Source organism: Ornithorhynchus anatinus, chromosome 8 (assembly GCF_004115215.2).
Source record: "Ornithorhynchus anatinus isolate Pmale09 chromosome 8, mOrnAna1.pri.v4, whole genome shotgun sequence".
Taxonomy (NCBI): domain Eukaryota; kingdom Metazoa; phylum Chordata; class Mammalia; order Monotremata; family Ornithorhynchidae; genus Ornithorhynchus; species Ornithorhynchus anatinus.
Window position 1 is genome coordinate 68,053,765 of NC_041735.1, and position 22,881 is coordinate 68,076,645.

The window sequence follows — 22,881 nt, forward strand, 5'->3', positions numbered from 1 at the left end:
CGGCCGGGACCGACACGCGTCACTCCCGCGCCGGCCGCCACCTAAGTTCCGAAAGTCGCCTCGCGTCCACGGCCCCCCCGGCCCCCCGCCGGCTCCTCTCCGGGCCCCGCCGTCCGACTCCCTCCGGGGGGGACCGTCGGCGGACGAGAGCCGGGGGGCGGGCGGGGGTGGGCCCGGACCGGCCGGCGGAGAGCCGTCCGACGGAGGCCGGGGCGGGGGAGGAGGCCGGGGCGGGGGTCCCCCGGCCCCCCGGGAGCGTCCCCCCCGCTCCGGCCGGCCCCGGGTCTTCCCCGTGCGGCCTCAACCCGAGGGGAAGTAGGGCGTGTCGCTGTGGTAGTTGTAATCGGGACAGACCTTCTGGACGAGTTTGTAGTCCGTGCTATAAAAGGAAATGTAAATACAGATGACTTTGAAAGGCTTGGAGCAGAGCCAGGACACGTGGCTTTGAGTCTGCTCCTGGTAGCAGGTTTTGGAGGGGTCATAGTTGCAGAGGGTGTTCTTGGTGGCCCTGTCCACCTTCTCGTACTCGACGCGGCAGTTGAAGGACTTGGAGTCTTTGGCGTCGATCACCGACTGCTGGGCCACGTCGAACTCCACGATCTTGGTGGGCGGCACCAGGCTGACCGACACGTTGCCCTGGCCGGTGGAGTTGTGGCGGAAGTAGACGCTGAAGGTGCCGTTGCCGTGGTCGACGATCTTGCCGGTGATCAGCAGGTTGAGCTTGACCGTCTTGATGTTGGAGTGGAAGTCGCCCCAGCCGAACATCTTCTTGAACTTCCCCGTCTTGACGATGGGCCTCCTCTTGGAGCGGGGCCGGGGCTCCTGGGGGTCGGAGGAGTTCCTCAGCCAATCCCAGAGGTCTCGCTCCGAGTACGGCTGGGGGGCGTCGTAGTGGAGGTCCAGATCCGTCTCATTCTCCTTGCCCGGAAGGTCTGGGAGAGGAGCCGGCTGATGGACAGGTCCTTGCGCTCTCCGGCCAGACGGGCTTCGGGCCGGACCTGGCGTTCCCGGGCCTCGCGGCCTCCGCCTTGCCGCCGTTCGTTAGGTTGGCGCAGGTGACCTGCAGGGGAGACAGACACGGACAGGGCGTTGACGCTCCCGGCCACGGAGGAGGGCGCGCCGTCCGTTCCCTCGGTCGCCTTTACCGAGCCCTCGCCGTGCGCGGAGCCCCGGCCCGACCGCTTGGGAGGTACGGTTCGGCGGCAGATAGGGACGGTCCCTACCCGGCGACGGGCTCGCGGTCCAGTTCGTTCCTTCGAATCGGACTTAGCCGGCGCTCGGCGTGCGCGGGGCCCTGGTCTGAGTGCTTGGAAAGTACGGTTCGGCGGCAGACAGGGACCGTCCCTACCCAACGACGGGTTCACGGTCTGGGAGCCTAGAGAGGCGGCGTGGCTTAGCGGAACCGGCCCGGGCTTGGGGGTCGGAGGTCGGGGGTTCTAATCCCCGCTCCGCCGCTGGTCGGCTGGGTGACTTTGGGCGAGTCATTTCGCTCCTCCGGGCTTCGGTTCCCTCATCTGGAAAACGGGGAGGAAGACCGTGAGCCCCACGTGGGACCACCTGATGACCTTCTATCTCCCCCAGCGCTTAGAACGGTGCGTGGCACGTAGTAAGCGCTTAACAAATACCGTCATTATGACTAGAAGGATGGGGGAGACAGACAACAAAACACAAGTGGACAGGCATCGGTAACGATAAATCATAATATTAAAGTTATCGTTTTGTTTTGCTCTCTGTCTCCCCCTTGCAGACCGTGAGCCCGTCGTCCGGCGGGGATCGTCTCTATCTGTTGCCGAACTGTACATTCCAAGCGCTTAGTACAGGGCTCTGCACACAGTAGGCGCTCGATAAGTACGACTGAATGAATTCTGGTAGTCGTCGAGCGCCTGCTACGTGGCGAGCCCCGTTCTGCGTGATGCCTAAGCCATTTTCTAAGCACTGGGGTAAATATGAATCGATCGGGTTGGTCCCCGTCATTCATCCGTCCAATCGTACTCACTGAGCGCTTACCACGTGCCGAGCACTGGACTGAACGCTCGGGAAAGTTCAATACAACACTGAGCAGTGCTATTCCCTGCCCACAACGAGCTTACAATCTACAGGGACCGTCCCACACGGGGCTCATGCTCTTCGTCTCCATTTTACGGATGCGGGAACCGAGGCCCGGAGGAGCGAAGCGACTTGCCCAAGGTCACGCTTCATTCATTCATTCGATCGTATTTACTGAGAGCTTACCGTGTGCACAGCACTGTAATGATCATAATAACAATTATAGTACTAGTTAAGTGCTCACTCGGTGCCAAGCACTGTTCTAAGCACGGAGGAAGATACAAGTTGAACAGGTTGGAGTCAGTCCCTGTCCCACGTGGGGCCCACAGCCTCAATCCCCATTTTACAGACGAGGTCACTGAGGCCCAGAGAAGCGAAGTGCCTTGCCCGAGGTCACACAGCAGACGTGTGGCGGGGCCGGGATCGGAACCCAGGTCCGTCTGACTCCCGGCCCCGGGCTCTAACCGCGAAGCCACGCTGCTCCTCATTGTGTGCTAAGCGCTTGGGAGAGTACGGTACAGCAATAGGCGGACACATTCCCCACCCAAAGTGAGTTTACACACACAGACGTGGGGCGGAACAGAATTGGAACCCAGGTCTCTCTGACTCCGGGGCCTGTGCTGTACCCAATAAGCCACGCTGCTCCTCATCGTGTACTAAGCGTTTGGGAGAGTACAGTACAGAAATAAGCAGATACATTCCCCCCACAGTGTGAGTTTACACACACAGACATGTGGCCGAGCAGAATTAGAACCCAGACCCTGCTGACTCCCGGGCCCGTGCTCTATCCACGAAGCCACGTCGCTTCTCACTGAGCATCCAAACAAGCCTTCGGGCCCGAATTGACGGGGAATGAGGTCGATTCGAGGTGGGTTTCTCCCTCCCTTTCTGAGGTCGAGGGATTCTTGATTCTTGATTCTATTGTTCTTGTCTGTCCGTCTCCCCCGATTAAAATAATTAATTACTTGGTGCCAACCACTGTTCTAAGCGCCGGGGTAGATAGAAGTTAATCAGGTTGGACACAGGTCCCTCTCCCATATGGGGCTTAAACTCTTATCCCCATTTTGCAGATGATTAACTTCTATCTACCCCGGCGCTTAGAACAGTGGTTGGCAACTAGTAATTAATTATTTTAAATTATTATAAATAAATTATTCTAATCCCAGCTCCACCACATACCTGCTGTGTGACCTTGGGCAAGTCACTTTAGTCACCTCTTACCACTCCTTGCCTATTCACTCATTCATTCAATTGTATTTATTGAGCGCTTACCACGTACAAATTACTGTATTAAGTGACCAGGCCGTGACTGATTGCTTCTCCCACACCCTCCCCTGTCTGCTGCCCCTCGATTAGAAGCTGGTTACGGAGAGGGAACGTGTCCGATAAATCTGTTGTACTGGACTCTCCTAAGCGCTTCGGTCAGTGCTGCGCACATAGTAAGCGCTCAATAAATACCGCCGATCGATTGATTGAAAAGGGAGAAATGGCGGGAGGCGGCTTGGGAGCTGGGAGGTCTCTAAACCGTTTCTCCCTCGGGAGTCATCTAGACTCTAGGGTGGGAGTGATTTTCTTTCCTCACAAACCTGGAAGAGTATCTTTTGAAGTCCGACAAGGAACCGAAACAAGTAGGGAGGAGAACAAAAACTATTCTTTTCGACGTGAATCGCCTCAGAAAAATAATAAAAGTGAGGGTTCATCCGTTGCTGAGATCGGGAAGGGGGAAGACGGGGGGAAAGAGCGGAGAAAAAACTGCAAACGAGTGGAAGGAAAAGCAGGAAACATTATTTTCCCCTGCTTCGCTGAGAGTCTCCGTGAAAATCCCGGGCCGACCTGGATCCGCCCTACCGCATCAATCGATCGATCGATCGATCGTATTTATTGAGCACTTAACGGTGTGTAGAGCACGGTACTGAGCGCTTGGGAGAGGACAAGACAGCAGGAGTCGGTAAGCACGTTCCCTGACCTCAGTGAGTTTACAGTCTGGGGGGGGGGACAGACATTAATGTAAATGAAGAAGCAGCATGGCTCAATGGAAAGAGCCCGGCCTTGGGAGTCAGAGGTCATGGGTTCTAATCCCGGCCCCGCCGCTCGCCAGCTGGGTGACTTTGGGCAAGTCACTTCACTTCTCGGTGCCTCAGTTCCCTCATCTGTAAAATGGGGATTCAAGCTGTGAGCCTCACATGGGACAACCTGATCACCTTCTATCCCCCCAGCGCTTAGAACAGTGCTTGGCACATAGTAAACGCTTAACAAATACCACCATTATTCCGGTCCAGAGAGACCCCATCTTTCGATCAGTGCCATCAGTGGGCAGGGGTTGTCTCTATCTGTTTGCCGAATTGTACATTCCAACCGCTTAGTACAGTGCTCTGCACATAGTAAGCGCTCAATAAATACTATTGATTGAATGTACGAACGAAGTGACGGTTGCGGATTTAAGTGCTGTAGGGCTGAAGGAGGGGTGAATAAAGGGGGCAGATTCATTCGTTCAATCGTATTTATTGAGCACTTACTGCGGGCAGAGCACTGTACTAAGCGATCGATCCGAACACATCAATCTCCCTCCCTCTCTCCTTCATCGGCCGCCCTCCCGGACTCGCCCTTTAATGACGTTCCTAAGCCGAGAGAGCAATTCTGCTCAACGTAATGGAAATATTCCAGAGAGTCCAATGGCCCATTTAACCCATTCCCCCAAAATATGATCACTGGATGCTCTGTGAGACTTACATTATTCTTCCAGTAATAAATGTATGAAGCGCTATTAACACCAAGAACACAAACCCAGCTGAAAAAAAAAAAAGTGCTAATGTTATGGATTTTCCCAGTAACTGGAGAAGGAGAATCGTGCGTGACTATCAGCTAGCATGTTTGCCCTAAAAAAATTAAAATATTTCATTCATTCAGTCGTATTTATTGAGTGCTTACTATGTACTGAGCTTTTGGGAGAGTACAATATAACAACAAACAGACCCATTCTTGCCCAGAGTGGGCTAAAATTATAATATCATTTGTTAATGAGATGTTCAACCCCTCGATTCTATTTATTGCTATTGTTTTTGTCCGTCTGTCTCCCCCGATTAGACTGTGAGCCCGCCAATGGGCAGGGATTGTCTCTATCTGTTGCCGAACTGTACATTCCAAGCGCTTAGTACAGTGCTCTGCACATAGTAAGCGCTCGATAAATACTATTGAAAGAATGAATGAATAAAATGATGTATTTTAAGATGATTTTTTGCCCTGGCACCTAAAAGGTGAACTTAACACAACCACCATGATCCTCATCATCATCAGTGGTATTTATTGAGTGCTAACTGTGTGCGGAGCACTGTACTGAGAGCTTGGGAGGGTACAATTCAGCAGAGTTGGAAGCCACTGTTCCCTGTCCACAGCAAGCTTATAGTTCAGAGGGGGAGACAAACCTGAATATAAATAAAGAATTTATAATATATAAGGGCCGTGTGGCTGAGGGTGAGGGGAAAATCATTCATTCATTCATTCATTCAATAGTATTTATTGAGCGCTTACTATGTGCAGAGCACTGTACTAAGCGCTTGGAATGCACAAATCGGTAACAGATAGAGACAGTCCCTGCCCTCTGATGGGCTTACAGTCTAATCGAATCAAATATCAAATATCAAGCATTGTACTGAGTGCTTGGGGCAGTACTACAGAGTAAGTAATGATAACGATGGTATTCGTTAAGCGCCTACTATGTGCCCAGCACTGTTCCAAGCGCTGGGGTAGATACAGAGTTAAGAGGTTGTCCCACGTGCGGCTCACAGTCTTCATCCCCATTTGACAGATGAGGGAACTGAGGCACTGAGAAGTTCAGCAGCTTGCCCAAGTCACCCAACAGACAGATGCAAAACCGGGATTAGAACCCACGGCCTTTATTCCCAAGCCCGTGCCTCTTTCCACTAAGCCACGCTGCTTCAGATAGACATAATCCCGCCTTCAAGACGTTGACAATTCAGTCTACAGTGTGCAAAACACTGATCAAAACACTCTCCCCAACCCGCTTAGCCTTGGGAGAACGCGACCGAGTTAGTAGCCCCAATCTCGCCCCGAAGGAGCCTATCGTGTCCGGTGCAGAGCACTGTGCTGAGCGCTTGGGAGAGTACAATAGGTCGGTAGAGATGATCCCGGCCCACGAGGAGCTGACGATTCTACGTGTGCAGAACACTGTAATAAACACTGTGGAGAGTACAATGGAGTTAGCTGGCACGGTTCCCGTTCTCTGTTCTCAAAGGCTTCACGTTTTATAAGTGCGAAGAGCACCGAACTGAGGGCTTGGGAGAATACAGAAGAGAAACAGTGCGGCCTAGTGCTACAGCCCCGGCTGGGAGTCAGGAGGACCTGGTTCTGATCCGGCTGGGCACTTGTCCGCTGTGTGACTCGAACAAGCCCGCTTGACTTCTCTGGCTCACCGGTAATACGGGGACTGAGACCGTAAGCCGCACCGGACCGTCGTCCAGCTTGATTACTTTCCCGTCGCTGTGGACGGCACCGGCTTCCCTTCCCGTCTCACGGGTCCCGTCACCTTGGCCACATCCTTGACTCGCTCACTCGTTCGGCCCACACGTCAATCCCGTCACTAAATTCCTGTCGGTCCCGCCTTCACGACATGGCTAAAATCCGCCCTTTCCCTCTTCATCCCAATCTTCTACCACCTTAATCCTTCACTCGTCGTCTCCCGGCCGGGATTACGGCATCAGCCTCCTCGTGACCTCCCGCCTGCCCGTTCTCCCCCCCACTCCAGTCCGTACTTCACTCTGCTGCCCCGGATCGTTATTCTACAGAAACGTTCGGGACACGCCACCCGCTCTTCAAAAAACTGCCGTGGTTGCCCGTCACTTCGTATCAAACAAAAACTCCTCACCATTGGCTTTAAAGCCGTCAATCCCCCGGCCCCTTCCTACCTCACCTCCCTTCTGTCCGTCTCCATCCCCGCCCGCACGCTCCGCTCCTCGGCCGCCGCTCGCCTCCTCCCTGGGCCTCCGGCTCGCCCGGCTCGCCGCCGACCCCCGGCCCTCCTCCCGCCTCTGGCCCGGAACGCCCTCCCTCCTCAAATCCCACAGACTGTGATTCTCTTCCCGCCTTCAAAGCCTTGGGAAGCAGCGTGGCTCAGTGGAAAGGGTCCGGGCTTGGGAGTCAGAGGTCATGGTTTCGAATCCCCACTCTGCCACTCGTCAGCTGTGTGACTGTGGGCGAGTCACTTCACTTCTCTGTGCTTCAGTTCCCTCATCTGTAAAATGAGGATTAACTGTGAGCCTCACGTGGGACAACCCGATGACCCTGTTGTATCTACCCCAGTGCTTAGAACAGTGCTCTGCACATTGTAAGTGCTTAACAAATACCAACATTATTATTATTATTATTATTATTATTGAAGGCCCGCCTCTTCCAAGAGGCCTTCCCTGACTAAGCCCCACCTTTCCTCATCTCCGACTCCCTTCTGCATAGACTGTAAGCCCATCAGTGGGCAGGGATTGTCTTTATCTGTTGCCGAATTGTACATTCCAAGCGCTTAATACAGTGCTCTGCACATAGTAAGCGCTCAATAAATACTATTGAATGAATTGAATGAATCACCCTGACTTGTTCCCTTTGCCCTCCCCCCTCCCATAGCTCCACCCTACTTATGTATGTCCCTCGCTGTCATTTTCTTTAGTTGTAGTCATATCTATCTCCCCCACTCTAGACTGTAAGCTGTGGGCAGGGAATGTAATAATAATAATAATAATAATAATGTTGGTATTTGTTAAGCGCTTACTATGTGCCGAGCACTGTTCTAAGCGCTGGGGTGGACACAAGGGAATCAGGTTGTCCCACGTGGGGCTCACAGTCTTAATCCCCATTTTACAGATGAGGTAACTGAGGCGCCGAGAAGTGAAGTGACTTGCCCAAAGTCACACAGCTGACAAATGGCCGAGCCGAGCCGGGAATGTGTCTGTTTATTAATCCCAAACGCTTAGTCCAGTGCTCTGCACACAGTAAGCACTCAATAAATACGATTGACCGAATGAATAAATTACTTTTTATCCACCCTGTGCTTAGAAGAGTGCCTGGCGCATAGTAAGTTCTTAACAAATACCACAAAAAAAAAAAAAGGAAAACCTGATTCCTTATCTCAAAGAGCTTCTAGACTAGTTGGGCAAGTCAGGAAAATATAAGCAGCGTGGCTCAGTGGAAAGAGCCCGGGCTTCGGAGTCAGAGGTCATGGGTTCGACTCCCGGCTCTGCCACTTGTCAGCTGTGTGACTGTGGGCGAATCACTTCACTTCTCTGGGCCTCAGTTCCCTCATCTGTAAAATGGGGATTAACTGTGAGCCTCCCGTGGGACGACCCGATGACCCTGTATCTCCCCCAGCGCTTAGAACAGTGCTCTGCACCTAGTAAGTGCTTAACAAATACCAACATTATTATAAAATAACCAGCGCTCTTTTTTTTGGTTTGAGTTTGGGGGTTTTTTTAATGGCACGTGTTAAGCGCTTACTATGTTCCAGGCACCGTGCTAAGAGTAAGGATAGATACAAATTCATCAGGTTGCATACAGTCCCTGTCCCACGTGGGGTTCACAGTCTTAATCCCCATTTTGCAGATGAGGGAACTGAGGCACAGAGAAGTGAAGTGACTGGCCCGAGGTCACGCCGCAGATGAGTGGCGGAGCCGGGATTAGGACCCAGGTCCTTCCGACTCCCAGATCTGTGCTCTAACCACTAGGCTGCACGGTGGATAGAGCACAGGCCTGGGAATCAGAAGGCCTAGCAGGAGGAGGAGGAAGCTCAGTGGTTAGAGAAAGGGGGAAGAGGCCGAGGTGTCCACAGGCCTCATTAGATCCTGCTTGGAAAGAGCCCGGGCTTGGGAGTCAGAGGCCGTGGGTTCTAATCCCGGCTCCCCTGCTTGCCAGCTGTGTGACTTTGGGCAAGTCACTTACCTTCTCTGGGCCTCAGTTCCCTCATCTGGAAAATGGGGATGAAAACCGTGAGCCCCGCGGGGGACAAGCTGATCGCCTTGTGTCACCCAGCGCCTAGAACAGTGCTGTGCACATAGTAAGCGCTTAACGAATACCACCATTTTCTCAGAACGATGACCCCTGGTGTCTAAGGGCCCGGTAGTCAATCATATTTATTAAGCATTTACTGTGTGCAGAGCACTGTGCTCGGCGCTGAGCGATTATACGCGGGGAAGAATCAAACATGGTCCCTCATCCCTAATGGGGCTCATCCTACCACGCATTAAGTCCGCAATCTGTGGCGAGCAGACTTTCAACTACCCAGCTGAAATTCAGTAGTTTGCCAGATGAATAATTACATTTTTAAAGAATCAATACCCTGCTTCTTTGAAGTGCTTTTAAAACCTGTCCTTTAAAAATTTGAGAGTTATAGTCTCCCCTCCCTTCGGGTTATCCAATCTCTCCCCATCAATCAATCCTACTTATTGAGCATTTACCGGGTCCAGAACGTTGTACTGAACACTTGAGGGAGGACAGCTGAACAGTATAACAGACACATTCCCTGCCCACCACAAGTTTACAGTCTCCAGGAGAGAGACAGTAATGGAAATTAATAAATTAAAGATATGTAAATAAATGCTGCAGGGATGGGAGAGGGGTTGAATAAAGGGAGCACGTCAGGGAGACGCGGGAGGGAGTGGGAAAAGGGGGACTTGGTCAGGGAGGGCCTCTTGGAGGAGGTGGGCCTTCAATAACGTGGCTCGGTGGAAAGAGGCCGGGCTTTGGAGTCAGAGGTCATGGGTTCGAATCCCGGAACTGCCACTTGTCAGCTGTGTGACTGTGGGCGAGTCGCTTCACTTCTCTGTGCCTCAGTTCCCTCATCTGTAAAATGGGGATGAAGACCGTGAGCCCCACGTGGGACGACCCGATTCCCCTGTGTCTACCCCGGCGCTTAGAACAGTGCTCTGCACAGAGTAAGCGCTTAACAAATACCAACATTATTATAAGGCTTCGAAGAGGGGAGAAAGAGGAATCGTCTGTGGGATTTGAGGAGGGAGGGCGTTCCGGGCCAGAGGCGGGACGCGGGCGAGAGGTCGGCGGCGAGACGGGAGCGATGGGGGGACAGGGAGAAGGTCGGCTTTAGAGGAGCGGAGCGTGCGGGCCGGGTTGGAGTCGGAGAGCAGTGAGGTGAGGTCGGAGGGGGCCGGGGATGGACGGCTTTAAAGCACCCCCAAGCACTCCTGTGCTCAACTCTAGGTATAAATGTTTTTGTTGTCAGTGCTCTCCCTTTTGAGAGTAAACTCACTGTGGGCAGACACCACGTCCCTTCTTTATTCCATACTAACTGGGCTATTTATTAAGCGCTTACTCTGTGCCAGGCAGAGTTGGACCCAGCCCCTGTCCCGGGTGGGGCTCACAGTCTTCATCCCCATTTTAAACATGAGGTCACCGAGGCCCAGGGAAGTGAAGTGATTTGCCCAAGGCCACCCAGCAGGTAAACGGTGGAGCTGGGATTAGAACCCACGACCTTCGGACTCCCAAGCCCTTGTTCTAGCCATTACCACCGCGCAGCTTAGCTTAGCAAAGAAGCAGAGTGGAGGCTTAGGGGAAAGAACCCGGGCTTGGGAGTCAGAGGACGTGGGTTCCAATCCCGGCTCCTCCACCTGTCTGTTGTGTGACCTTGGGCGAGCCGCTCAACTTCTCTTTGCCTCAGTTCCCTCTCTGTAAAATGGGGATGAAGACTGTGAGCCCCACGTGGGACCACCTGATTACACTGTATCTCCCCCAGCGCTTAGAACAGTGCTTGGCACTTAGTAAGCGCTTAACGAATGCCATTATTATTATCATTCCCAAGTGCCTAATACCGTGTAGAGGACTCAAGGGTCAAGTGATCGATCAAACCATTCAATTCATTCATTCATTCAATAGTATTTATTGAGCGCTTACTATGTGCAGAGCACTGGACTAAGCGCTCGGAATGGACAAATCGGTAACGGACAGAGACGGTCCCCGCCCTTTGACGGGCTCACGGTCTAATCGGGGGAGACGGACGGACGAGGACGATGGCGATAAATGGAATCGAGGGGATGAACGTCTCATTAAAACAATAGCAAATAAACCATCACCACTATCAATCAAACGAGGGTATTCAGTGAGCGCTTATTCCGGGCCGAGAACTGTACTAAGCGCTTGGAAATCTACGGTGCAACAGAGTGGGTAGACGTTCCCTGCCCACAACGAGCTTCCGATCCACGGGAGAAGCTTACGGTCTACGGGGACTCCATTATTACTAGAGAAGCGGCGAGGCTCAGTGGCAAGAGCCCGGGCTTGGGAGTCGGAGGTCGTGAGTTCTAATCCCGGCTCCGCCGCTTGCCGGCTGTGTGACTTTGGGCAAGTCGCTTCTCTGGGCCTCAGTTACCTCAGCTGGAAAATGGGGATTGAAACTGTGAGCCCCAAGTGAGACAACCCGATAACCTTTCCTCCCCCGCCCCGGTGCTTAGAAGAGTGCTTTGCACATAGTAAGAGCTTCATTCATTCATTCAGTAGCATTTGCTGAGCGCTTACTGTGTGCAGAGCACTGTACTTAAAGCTTGGAAAATACAGTTCGGCAACAGATAGAGACCATCCCTGCCCAGTGACGGGCTCACGGTCTAATCGGGGGAGAAAGACGGACAAAAACAAGATATCATAATCATGATAAATAGCTTAACAAATACCACTATTATTATTATTATTACTACTGCTAATGAAAGAGCACAAGCTTGGGAAGCCCCAGGTTCTAATCCCAGCTCCATCGCTTACCTGACGTGTGACCCTGGGCAAGTCACTTCACTTCTCTGTGCCTCAGTTCCCTCATCTGCAAAAAGTACCCTCTCCTACTTAGAACGTGAGCCCCATGTGGGACTTGATTATCCGGTATCGACTTTAATGCTTAGTACAGTGTTTGGCACCTGGTAAGCACTTAACAGATACCATTATCTTTTTTTAATCGTCATTATTATTCATTCATTCAATCGCACCTGTGGAGCGCTCACCGTGCGCAGAGCGCTGGACTAAGCGCTTGGGAGAGTAGGCTACCAAAATAAAAGTACGCATTTCTTGCCCACAACGAGTTCCACTACTGCAAGTAGTCCAATTTTCACAGCTAAGGTTCTGAGAAATCTACTCCAGTCCTACTTTTATAACCGAGATAGAAAACCGACTCTGGAGATGGTTTCGGATTGGAAAATCTGCGACCGGTGACGTCTATCGATTCTCTGTCATTAGTCCAATTGGACAGGTGGATTGAAAGCTTGGTATTTACTCTGCCATCTTTATCCCCTCTGAGTCCAAGGAGTATAATGTCAAACGTCTGAATAAATTGCTTAAAAGTAGTCGGAAGAACTCGGGCCGGGGAAGCGGGCGGGAGGTTCGCTCTTGCGCCTTTTCGAAGCGGGGGAGCGAATGCATTCATTCATTCATTCGCTGAATCGTATTTATCGAGCGCTTACTAGGTGCTGAGCACTGTACTAAGCGCTCGGAAAGTACGATCCGGCAACAGATGGAGACAATCCCCATCCAACAACGGGCTCACAGCCAATCTACGTGGCTTTCACGACGAAGTCGCAAGGGCACGGAGAGATTTGGGACGCGACTGAAATTGCGCTGGATGAAATATCCCCCTGACTCTTGCTTTCCATTTTTTAAGCAAGATTTTGAACTCAACTCCGGAGACTCGCTGCCGATGATGTCATGAAAGAGTTCTCCCTTCAGTGGATTACGAGTCTGGGAACTCCGCGCCCGTGCCGTCCGGCGGGGGATTAAACCGTCAGCGGATGAATTCGATTAGGTTAAAAATGCCTAACCGAGTTTTAAGAAGACTTCTTTATTCGAGCGGCGGAGTCTCGTCAGCTTGGAAATGAAACTCTTGTTAGGTAAATAACTTTTGTCAAAAACCCGCTGCTCTTATCAACCCTACTGTAAGCCTTGTTTTATTAATATCGGCTTGCCGTTCGCCGCTGAGGGGAGGAGTGGAATTTCAAGTGACTCGGGAGTCGGGTGGGAGGCCCAGGTAGGACTTCATTTTAATCAAAACCTGAACTCAAGCCTGCTTTGCGTAGCTCACGTGAAGTTGTGTTGGAATATCTGCTTCAGTGTCCTAGTTTAAGGTGGCGGGACAGGGCTAGGAGGCACGCGTGGGAGATGGACATATCCTAAACAATCTTATTGCAATAACTGTGGTGTTTGTTAAGTGTTTCCTTTGCCCCGAGCACTGTACTGAGCGCTTAGAACAGTGCCTGGCACATAGTAAGCGCTTAACAAGTACCACCATTATTATTATTAGGGAAGCAGCGTGGCTCAGCGGAAAGAGCCCGGGCTTGGGAGTCGGAGGTCATGGGTTCGAATCCCAGATCTGCCACTTGTCAGCTGGGTGACTGTGGGCGAGTCACTTCACTTCTCCGGGCCTCAGTTCCCTCATCTGGAAAATGGGGATTAACTGTGAGGCTCACGTGGGACGACCTGATGACCCTGTGTCTACCCCAGCGCTTCGAACAGTGCTCTGCACCTAGTAAGCGCTTAACAAATACCAACATTATTATTATTATTATACGCACACGCCCACCCCCTGAGCGGGTCAGTAGTATGTGGGATGGAGCCTGTGTCCGACCCGTTTACGTCGATTCCATCCCAGTGCTTGGCATATAATAAGCGCTCAATAATAATCCCTCTAGGCTGTAAGCTCCCGTTTAAATAAAATAAATTACGGTATTTGTTAAGCGCTTACTATGTGCAAAGCACTGTTCTAAGCGCTGGGGGATACAAGGTGATCAGGTCGTCCCACGTGGGGCTCACGGTTTTAATCCCCATTTGACAGATGAGGTAACCGAGGCACAGAGAAGTGAAGTGACCCCCCCCCCCAAGGTCACACAGCTGACTAGTGGCGGAGCCGGGATTAGAACCCGTGACCTCTGACTCCCAAGACCGGGCTCTTTCCACTGAGCCACGCTGCTTTACACTCTAAGCTTGTTTGGGGCAGGGAATGTGTCTGTTTATTGTTACATCGAATGCTCCCAGTGCTTAGAACAGTGATTTGCACCCAGTAAGTGCTCGATAAAGGTGAATGAATGAATTAATTAATTACCACGAAGATGCACAAACACACACACGCAATGACGGGTGCGAAATCGAGGCGGACGGGTAGTGAGCATCCTTACTGGGAAATGAAGAATCACGGCAGGGAGAGGCCAGAGAGAGGAGTCCATTGTGGGCAGGGATTGTCTCTATCTGTTGCTGGCTTGTACTTCCCAAGCGCTCAGTACAGTGCTCCGCACAGAGTAGGCGCTCAGTAAATACGATCGAATGAATGAATCCCACAAACGAACAACCAACCTGAAAGCCCGACCAGCTGCAGAGAACATGCGCCGGGCGGGGATTACTGGGAGCTGATCCATCAGTGGCATTTATTGAGCGCCAACCGTGTGCAGATTGCTGTACACGGTGCTTGGGACAATACACTATAACAGAGTGTATAGGAGCTTACAGCTGATAATCGAAGCCAACAATGTGTTCTATTGTCCCCTCCCAAGCGCTTAGTGCAGTGCTCTGCACACAGTAAGTGCTCGAGAAATACGATCGAATGATTGAATGAATCTGTGGAGCTCTGCCCAGTAAATTAAGCGAACAGAGAAACGTTGTTTCAGAGATACAATATCGTTAATTGAAGCTTATCGTTGATTGAAGCTATTCAATTTCCAAATCGGCGATGTTGGTCCTCGAACTTGGATTTGACCCCTTCGTCACCCTCAGCCTCTCAGGACTTTGTACTTCCTCATAATTTATTTACGGGAGGCAGCGTGGCTCAGGGGAAGGAGCCCGGGCTTGGGAGTCGGAGGTCATGGGTTTGAATCCCGACTCTGCCACTTGTCAGCTGGGTGACTGTGGGCAAGTCCCTTCACCTCTCTGTGCCTCAGTTCCCCCATCTGGAAAATGGGGATGAAGACTGTGAGCCCCACGTGGGACAACCCGATTGCCCGGTATCTACCCCAGCGCTTAGAACAGTGCTCGGCATATATTAAAAGCTTAACAAATACCAACATTATCTTTTATTTCTATTAATGTCTCTTCCCCCTCTGGATTTTAAGCTCCTTGTGGGCAAGGAATGCATTTATTGGACTCTCCCAAGCGCTTAATACAGTGCTCTGCTTAATGAATACCATTCATTGATTGATTGATTGGTTGAAAGAAGAACAAAACATTACAGAAAATCCCAAGCAAGGAAATGCATCTTTACACAGCCAAGTTGAAATTCATGAATTCATGAAGTTACTACTCTGAGGGTGAGAGGTAGGAGAAGGAGGAGGAGGAAGAGAAGGAGGAGGAAATATCTAATCCCAACTTCACCACTCTCTCCCCCAGCACGTAGAACAGCGCTGGACACATAGTAAGCACTTAATAATAATAATTACAGTATCTGTTAAGCGCTTACCATGTGCCGGGCACTGTACTAAGCACCGCGGTGGATACAAGGTAATCAGGTTTTCCCACGTGGGGCTCACAGTCTTAATCCCCATTTTCCAGATGAGGGAACTGAGGCCCAGAGAAGTGAAGCGGCTCGCCCAAGGTCACACAACAGACAAGTGGCGGAGCCGGGATTAGAACCCACGTCCTCTGACTCCCAAGTCCGGGCTCTTTCCACTGGGCCTCGCTGCTTCTCATAACAAGTACCCGAATTAATATTATTATTATTATTATTATTATTCTCTGTGCCTCAGTGACCTCATCTGGAAAATGGCGTTGGAAACTGTGAATCGCACATGGGACAGGAACTCTGTCCAACTAGATTTGCTTGGATTCGCCCCAGCACTTAGTACGGTGCCCGGCACATAGTAGGCGCTTAACGAATACCGCCGTTATTATGATTATTATGACTGACGATCGACCATCGGACCGCCGCTTCGCTTCTAAGCAGACGGTCTTGACCAAAATTGGAACTCTCCCCCACTGCCCCTTCCACTTCAAGCGGCGTGGCTTAGTGGAAAGAGCCCCGGCTGGGGAGTCAGAGGTCGTGAGTTCTAATCCCGGCTCGGTCACCCGTCAGCTGCGTGACCCTGGGCGAGTCACTTCACTTCTCTGGGCCTCAGTTCCCTCATCCGGAAAATGGGGATGAAGACCGTGAGCCCCACGTGGGACGACCTGATCACCTGGTATCCCTCCAGCGCTTAGAACAGTCCTTGGCACATGGTAAGCGCTTAACAGATGCCATTATTTATTTCTTTTTATTTTATTTTAAAAGGGAGTCACCCCGGTTCGCTTATCCGTATCCCTCCCGGAAAAATTCCGTCCCTCCGGCTGAGTTATTGGCTTTGCCCGATTTTGAGAGGAGAGGAGGGGTTGCGGCACGCCGGCTGATGGAATGAAATCGGCCGGGGGCACCGGGAAGACGGATGGACTGCACGGGACGTTTAACGGATATTGCCTTCAAGAAAACAACCCTTTAAAAACTTGGGTCCCGTCACTCTAACGGGAAAAAAATGAAGTGGAGAGCTCTTCAAGATGCAGGTTAGCCGAGCAAAACACATTCTCTTTCCAGCTGTGTTATCCGCTCTGCCCTGGAGGCGGGAATACAGGGGGGCGCGTAGTTGATCCGCATCCGCCGGCCCCCTCGCGTCTAGGAACCATCAGTCAATCCGTCCACCGGTACGGAAAGCCAAGGAGACAAGGTGGGGAGTAAAATGTCGCCGTCACGTTGAAACGCATCAGGGAAATCGACTTACACGCTCCTGCTCACTCTTAAGGAAAACAGGGAAAATCGCTGGGATATCTGTTGGACGGCTACTCTGTCCCGAGCACCGTACTGAGCACTGGGGTAGATGAAAGACAATCAGATCGGACACCGTCCTTATCCCTCACGGGGCTCGCAATCTAACAATAATAATAATAATAATGTTGGTATTTGTTAAGCGCTTACTACGTGCAGATCACTGTTCTAAGCGCTGGGGAGATACGGAGTAATCAGGTTGTCCCACGTGAGGCTCCCAGTCTTAATCCCCATTTTACAGATGAGGGAACTGAGGCCCAGAGAAGTGAAGTGACTCGCCCTCAGGCACACAGCTGACAAGCGGCGGAGCCGGGATTCGAACCCATGACCTCTGACTCCAAAGCCCGGGCTCTTTCCACTGAGCCACGCTGCTTCTCTAAGGAGGGAGGATAACACTATCGTGGGCACGGAATTCATTCGTTCATTCAATCCTATTTATTGAGCGCTTCCTGGGTGCAGGGCACTGAACTAAACGCTTGGGAAGTCCAGTACAAATAGAGACAACCCCCGCCCACAACGGGGTCACAGTCTAGAAATGTGTCTGCCGGTCCGTTCTATGGTTATATCGTTCTCTCCCAACTGCTTAAGACAGCGCTTCAGAGCCGTCCATCCCCTCGCCCCCTCCTACCTCACCTCACCTCACTACCCTCCCACTCCGTTCATTCATTCAATAGGATTTATTGAGCGCTTACTAGGTGCAGAGCACTGTACTAAGCGCTTGGAATGAACAAGTCGGCAACAGATAGAGACGGTCCCTGCCGTTTGACGGGCACTTTCTCTTGTCACTCTGAAATCCCCCGAGTCCCGTCCCCACCCTTCCCACCTCCCCAAAACCTCACCTCCCATTCCTGGGGATTTTGAAACTCCACTTCCCCGACCCTCTGTAGCATTTTCGAGCTCCAACCGGGTCGGGAAGGGACTACAGTTACCCCAGCTGGGCCCGCACGCTCCGCTCCTCCGCTGCCAACGTACTCACTGGGCGTCCGTCTCATCCATCTGGCCTCCGACCTCTCGCCCACATCCCGTCTCTGGCTTGAACGCCCTCCCTCCTCAAATCCCTCAGACAGTGGCTCTCTCCGGCCTTCAAAGCCTTCCCGAAGGCCCGTCTCCTCCCAGAGGCCTTCCCCGACTGCGCCCTCCTCCCCTCCCGCTCCCTTCTGCGTCGCCCCCGACTCGTTCCCTTCATTTATCCTCCCTCCTGGCCCCACGACACTCATGTCAATGTTTCCGTCTCCCCCTCTAGACCGTAACCTCGTCGTAGGCGGCGAATGTGTCCGTCCTATTGTCCTCTCCCGATCACTTAGCTCTGCACCCGCTAAGCACTCAATAAATACAACTGTCCGACTGACTGACTTTTCAGTGTTTTCATCCATTCACCGAGGCCCGGAGCAGGGAAGCGACTTGCCTAGGGTCACCGAGCTGACGAGTGGCGGAGCCGGGATTAGAACCCAGGCCCTCCTGATTCCCAAGCCCGTGCTCCTTCCACTAGGCCACGCCGCTTCTCTTCTTGAGCACTCACTGCGTGGGAAGCACTGATAAGAGAAGCAGCGTGGCTCAGCGGAAAGAGCCCGGGCTTGGGAGTCAGAGGTCATGGGTTCGAATCCCGGCTCCGCCGCTCGTCAGCTGGGTGACTGTGGGCGAGTCACCTCACTTTTCTGTGCCTCAGTTCCCTCATCTGGAAAATGGGGAGGAAGACCGTGAGCCCCGCGTGGGACAACCTGATCACCCTGTCTCTACCCCAGCGCTTAGAACAGTGCTCGGCACATAGTAAGCGCTTAACAAATACCAACATCATTATTATTATTATTATTGAGGCTTTGGAAGAGTACGATATAACAGAGTTAATAGACTCACTCCCTGCCCACGAGGAGCTTACAGTCTAGAGAAGCAGCGTGGGTTAGAGCACAGGCTTGGGAGTCATTCATTCATTCATTCATTCATTCAACAGTATTTATTGAGCGCTTACTATGTGCAGAGCACTGTACTAAGCGCTTGGAATGGACAAGTCGGCAACAGATAGAGACGGTCCCTGCCCTTCGATGGGCTTACGGTCTAGTGGGGGAGACGGGCAGACAAGAACAATGGCAATTGTTCAGTCAGAGTCAGAGGTCATGAGTTCGAATCCCAGCCCCACCACTTATTACCTTGTCTCTACCCCAGCATTTAGAACAGTGCTTAGCACATTGTAAGCGCTTAACAAAAACCATCATCGTCATTATTATTAGAGGGAGAGTCGCTTCCCTCTACGCCTCTCGACCCTTAAGTGAAGGACTCGGCGCTCGGTCCCCTAACGTCACCTTCTCCGACCGCTTGTGCCGGAGCCGATAAACGTCCGACGCGCGGGTTCTTCAGAGGATGAAAAGCCTCCTTCAGAATTCCAGAGACAAGCCGGCTCGCCAATTTACAGTGCCAGCCAGCAAAAATTCTCTCAGTGGCCCTTAACGCTTCTAATGAAAATCAAGTCGAACGGTGTGAGGCCATGAGGACGTCTGACCCGTCTGGGACGAGAGGAACAAACGCGTAGCTTTCTAATCAAAGGCTCCAGAGCCTCGCGAAGCCCCAACACCGGTCTCCAAACGGACGCCTCGGACCAGGGAAGGAGAAACTATCAATACCCAAACTGCCTAATTATTCAATTCCACTCAAGCTTTCGGGAGATTCTCTCCTGACTCCTGCCGTGATTAATTTCGGCCCCGGAGCATAAGGTTTGATTACCCCCGCTCTCCGCGTATAAAACCGCAAACCTCATTAGGGGTCACGGAAATGATCCGGCCTCCACGTAGGGCTCGGTGGCTTCCCGTGGCAGGGAAGTTGGCCGTTGGCTACCTGCTGAGGGGAGATTGATGTGCTTTCTGTTTTTCAGAACTTCCTCGCCGCACGTCCTTCGTGCCGATGGCAAGGGAGACGGTTCGGGAGGGCCAGGGATCTATTTCCGCGCTCGGAAAAGGGACGGGCCTTCGTCACAGTTAGAGACTCCCACCCCCCCCTTGACCGGAAGCTCGTTGCGGAGTCGCGTCCGCCGACTCTTGTTGCGTTGGACCCTCCCGAGCGCTTGGTACGACGCTCTGCACGCCGGAAGCGCTCCATAAATACCACTGATTTCTTAATCACCATTAGGCAGTGGGGCTGTAGATGAAATTACAGACGTCAGGTGGGTTCCGGCAGCCACGTCTGTATTCATTCCATCGTGTTTATCAAGCGTTTGTCGTGTGCAGAGCACTGTATTAAGCGCTTGGGAAAGCACGATACAACAATAAAGGGTGCCAATCCCTGCCCACAACGAGCTCACAGTCTAGTTTCTAAGTAAGCAGCGCGGCTCAGTGGAAAGAGCCCGGGGCTTAGGAGTCAGAGGTCATGAGTTCTAATCCCAGCTCCACCGCTTGTCAGGTGGGTGACTTTGGGCAAGTCACTTCACTTCTCTGGGCCTCAGTTACCTCATCTGGAAAATGGGGATTAAGACTGTGAGCCCCGCGTGGGACCTGATTCCCCTGCATCTCCCCCAGCGCTTAGGACAGTGCTCGGCACGTAGTAAGCGCTTAACAAATACCAACATTATTATTATTATTATTATTATCATCACATTCGATATCACACATCACATCTGCTATCTACTCCTTCCCTAACCCCAAAGTATTTATTTACATACCTTTAAATTATATATTATGAATTACTTCTTTGTATCCTATCAGTGCCGGTCTCCCCCTCTAGACTGTAAGCTCATTACGGGCAGGGAACGTATCTGCTCATTCTGTTTTATTGTCCGCTCCCAAATGCTTAGTATTGCGCTCTGCCAATAGTAAGCGCTCCATAAAGACCACTGATGGACTGACTGAATCATCATCATGACGATTATTATTCATTCATTCATTCAACGGTATTTATTGAGCGCTTACTACGTGCAGAGCACTGTACTAAGCGCTTGGAATGGACAAATCGGTAACAGATAGAGACGGTCCCCGCCCTCTGACGGGCTCACGGTCTGATCGGGGGAGGCGGACGGACGAGAACCATGGCAATAAATAGAATCAATATGGCACGGAACTTGTCAATACTATATGCCAGGCACTGTACTAAACGCTGGGTAGGTACAAGATGATCAGTTTGGGCACCGTACCTGTCTCCCACGGGGCTCACAGTTGGAGGGAATAAGACTTTACAGATGAGGTAATAATAATAGTAATAATAATGTGTGGTATTTGATAAGCACTTAACTTGTGTGCCAGGCACTGTACGACGCAAATCCGGTTGGACACAGTCCCCGTCCCACGTGGGGCTCACAGTCTCAGTCCCCATTATACAGAGGAGGGAACTGAGGCCCAGAGACGGGGAGTGACTTGCCCCAGGTCACACAGCAGGCAAGTGGAGGAGCCGGGATTAGGACCCCCTGACTCCTAGCCCGGGATCCTTCCCACTAGGCCACGTTGCTTCCTATTTATTATCCTTACGGTGCTTATCAAGAGCTGACTGTGTAGTAGATGCCAAGGTGAATTCAAGGTTAAAACAGATCAGATAATAATAATGATGGTGGTACTGGTTAAGCACTTACTCTGGGCCGAGCACTGTTCTAAGCACTGGGGGAGATACAAGGTGATCGAGTTGTCCCACATGGGGCTCCCAGTCTTCATCCCCATTTTCCAGGTGAGGGAACCGAGGCCCAGAGAAGTGACGTGACTCGCCCAAAGTCACACAGCTGATAAGCAGCTGAGAAGCAGCGTGGCTCAGCGGAAAGAGCAAGGGCTTTGGAGTCAGAGGTCGTAGGTTCGAATCCCGGCTCGGCCGCTTGTCAGCTGTGTGGCTGAGGGCGAGTCACTTCACTTCTCTGGGCCTCGGTGACCTCATCTGGAAAATGGGGATGAAGACCGTGAGCCCCACGTGGGACGACCCGATTCCCTTGTGTCTACCCCAGCGCTGAGAACAGTGTTCTGTACATAGTAAGCGCTTAACCGATAGCAACATTATTATAAGCGGCGGAGCCGAGATTAGAACCCACGTCCTCTGACTCCCAAGCCCGGACTCTTTCCACTGAGCCACGCTGCTCCTCGGTCGGATCAGATACACCCCCTCTCTCAATTTCAGAGGATAATAATGACGATAACAACAAGAACCGTGATAGGTGTCAAGCGCTTTCTATGTGTCAGGCACTGTACTAAGCGCTGGGGTGGACATGAGCAAAGCGGGTTGGACCCAGCCCCCGTCCCAGGTGGGGCTCCCAGTCTTCATCCCCGTTTTACAGGTGAGGGAACTGAGGCAGAAGTAAAGTGACTTACCCAAGGTCACACACAGAACCCAGGTCCTTCTGACCCCCCAGGCCCGGGCTCTTTCCACTAGGCCACGCTGCTTCTCTGTGCTGAACGCCAGGCCCAGAAGGGCGACATCACAGGGCCGGTAGCGGAGCCGGCATTCCGACACGGATCATTTTTCTATAAAATCAATCGGGCCACGTCTCCCCCCTCCTCAAAAACCTCTAGCGGTCGCCCATCCACCTCTGCATCCAACAGAAACCCGTCCCGTCATTCATTCGCGTTTACTGAGCGCTTTACTGGGTGCAGGGCACCGTACCAAGCGCTCGGAATGTACAGTGCGGGAACTGATAGAGACCATCCGTGGCTCAGTGGCCACAGCCCGGACTTGGGAGTCAGAGGTCGTGGGTTCTAATGCCGCTCTGCCGCTTGTCGGCTGTGTGACTTTGGGCGAGTCACTTCACTTCTCTGGGCCTCAGTCACCTCACCTGGAAAATGGGGATGAAGACTGGGAGCCCCACGGGGGACAACCTGATCACCTTGTAGTCCCCTCTCCCCCACGCTTAGAACAGTGCTCGGCACATAATAAGTGGTTAACAAATACCGACATTATTATTATTATTATTCATTCATTCAATAGTATTTATTGAGCGCTATGTGCAGAGCACTGTACTAAGCGCTGGAATCCCTACCCAACAACGGGCTCGCCGTGTAGAAACTCTTTATCCTCGCCTTTATAGCGTTCGAGCCCCTACCTCACCTCCCCAATCTCCTCCTATGGCCCAGCCCGTGCGCGCCACTCTTCTATTCATTCGTACGTTCAATTGTATTTATTGAGCG

At 52.1% G+C, this 22,881-nt stretch overlaps 1 protein-coding gene across 1 annotated transcript in view; it reads right to left on the reverse strand.

Moving 5' to 3' along the window:
* Positions 1–240: 240 nt before the first annotated feature.
* NXPH1 (neurexophilin 1) overlaps positions 241–22,881 on the reverse strand; it is a 168,115-nt gene continuing 145,474 nt past the window's right edge. Inside the window, 3 exon segments of the mRNA XM_029070232.2 lie at positions 241–926; positions 929–967; positions 970–1,060. Of these exon segments, the coding sequence (XP_028926065.1) occupies positions 301–926; positions 929–967; positions 970–1,060 (756 nt within the window). The 3' untranslated portion in view covers positions 241–300.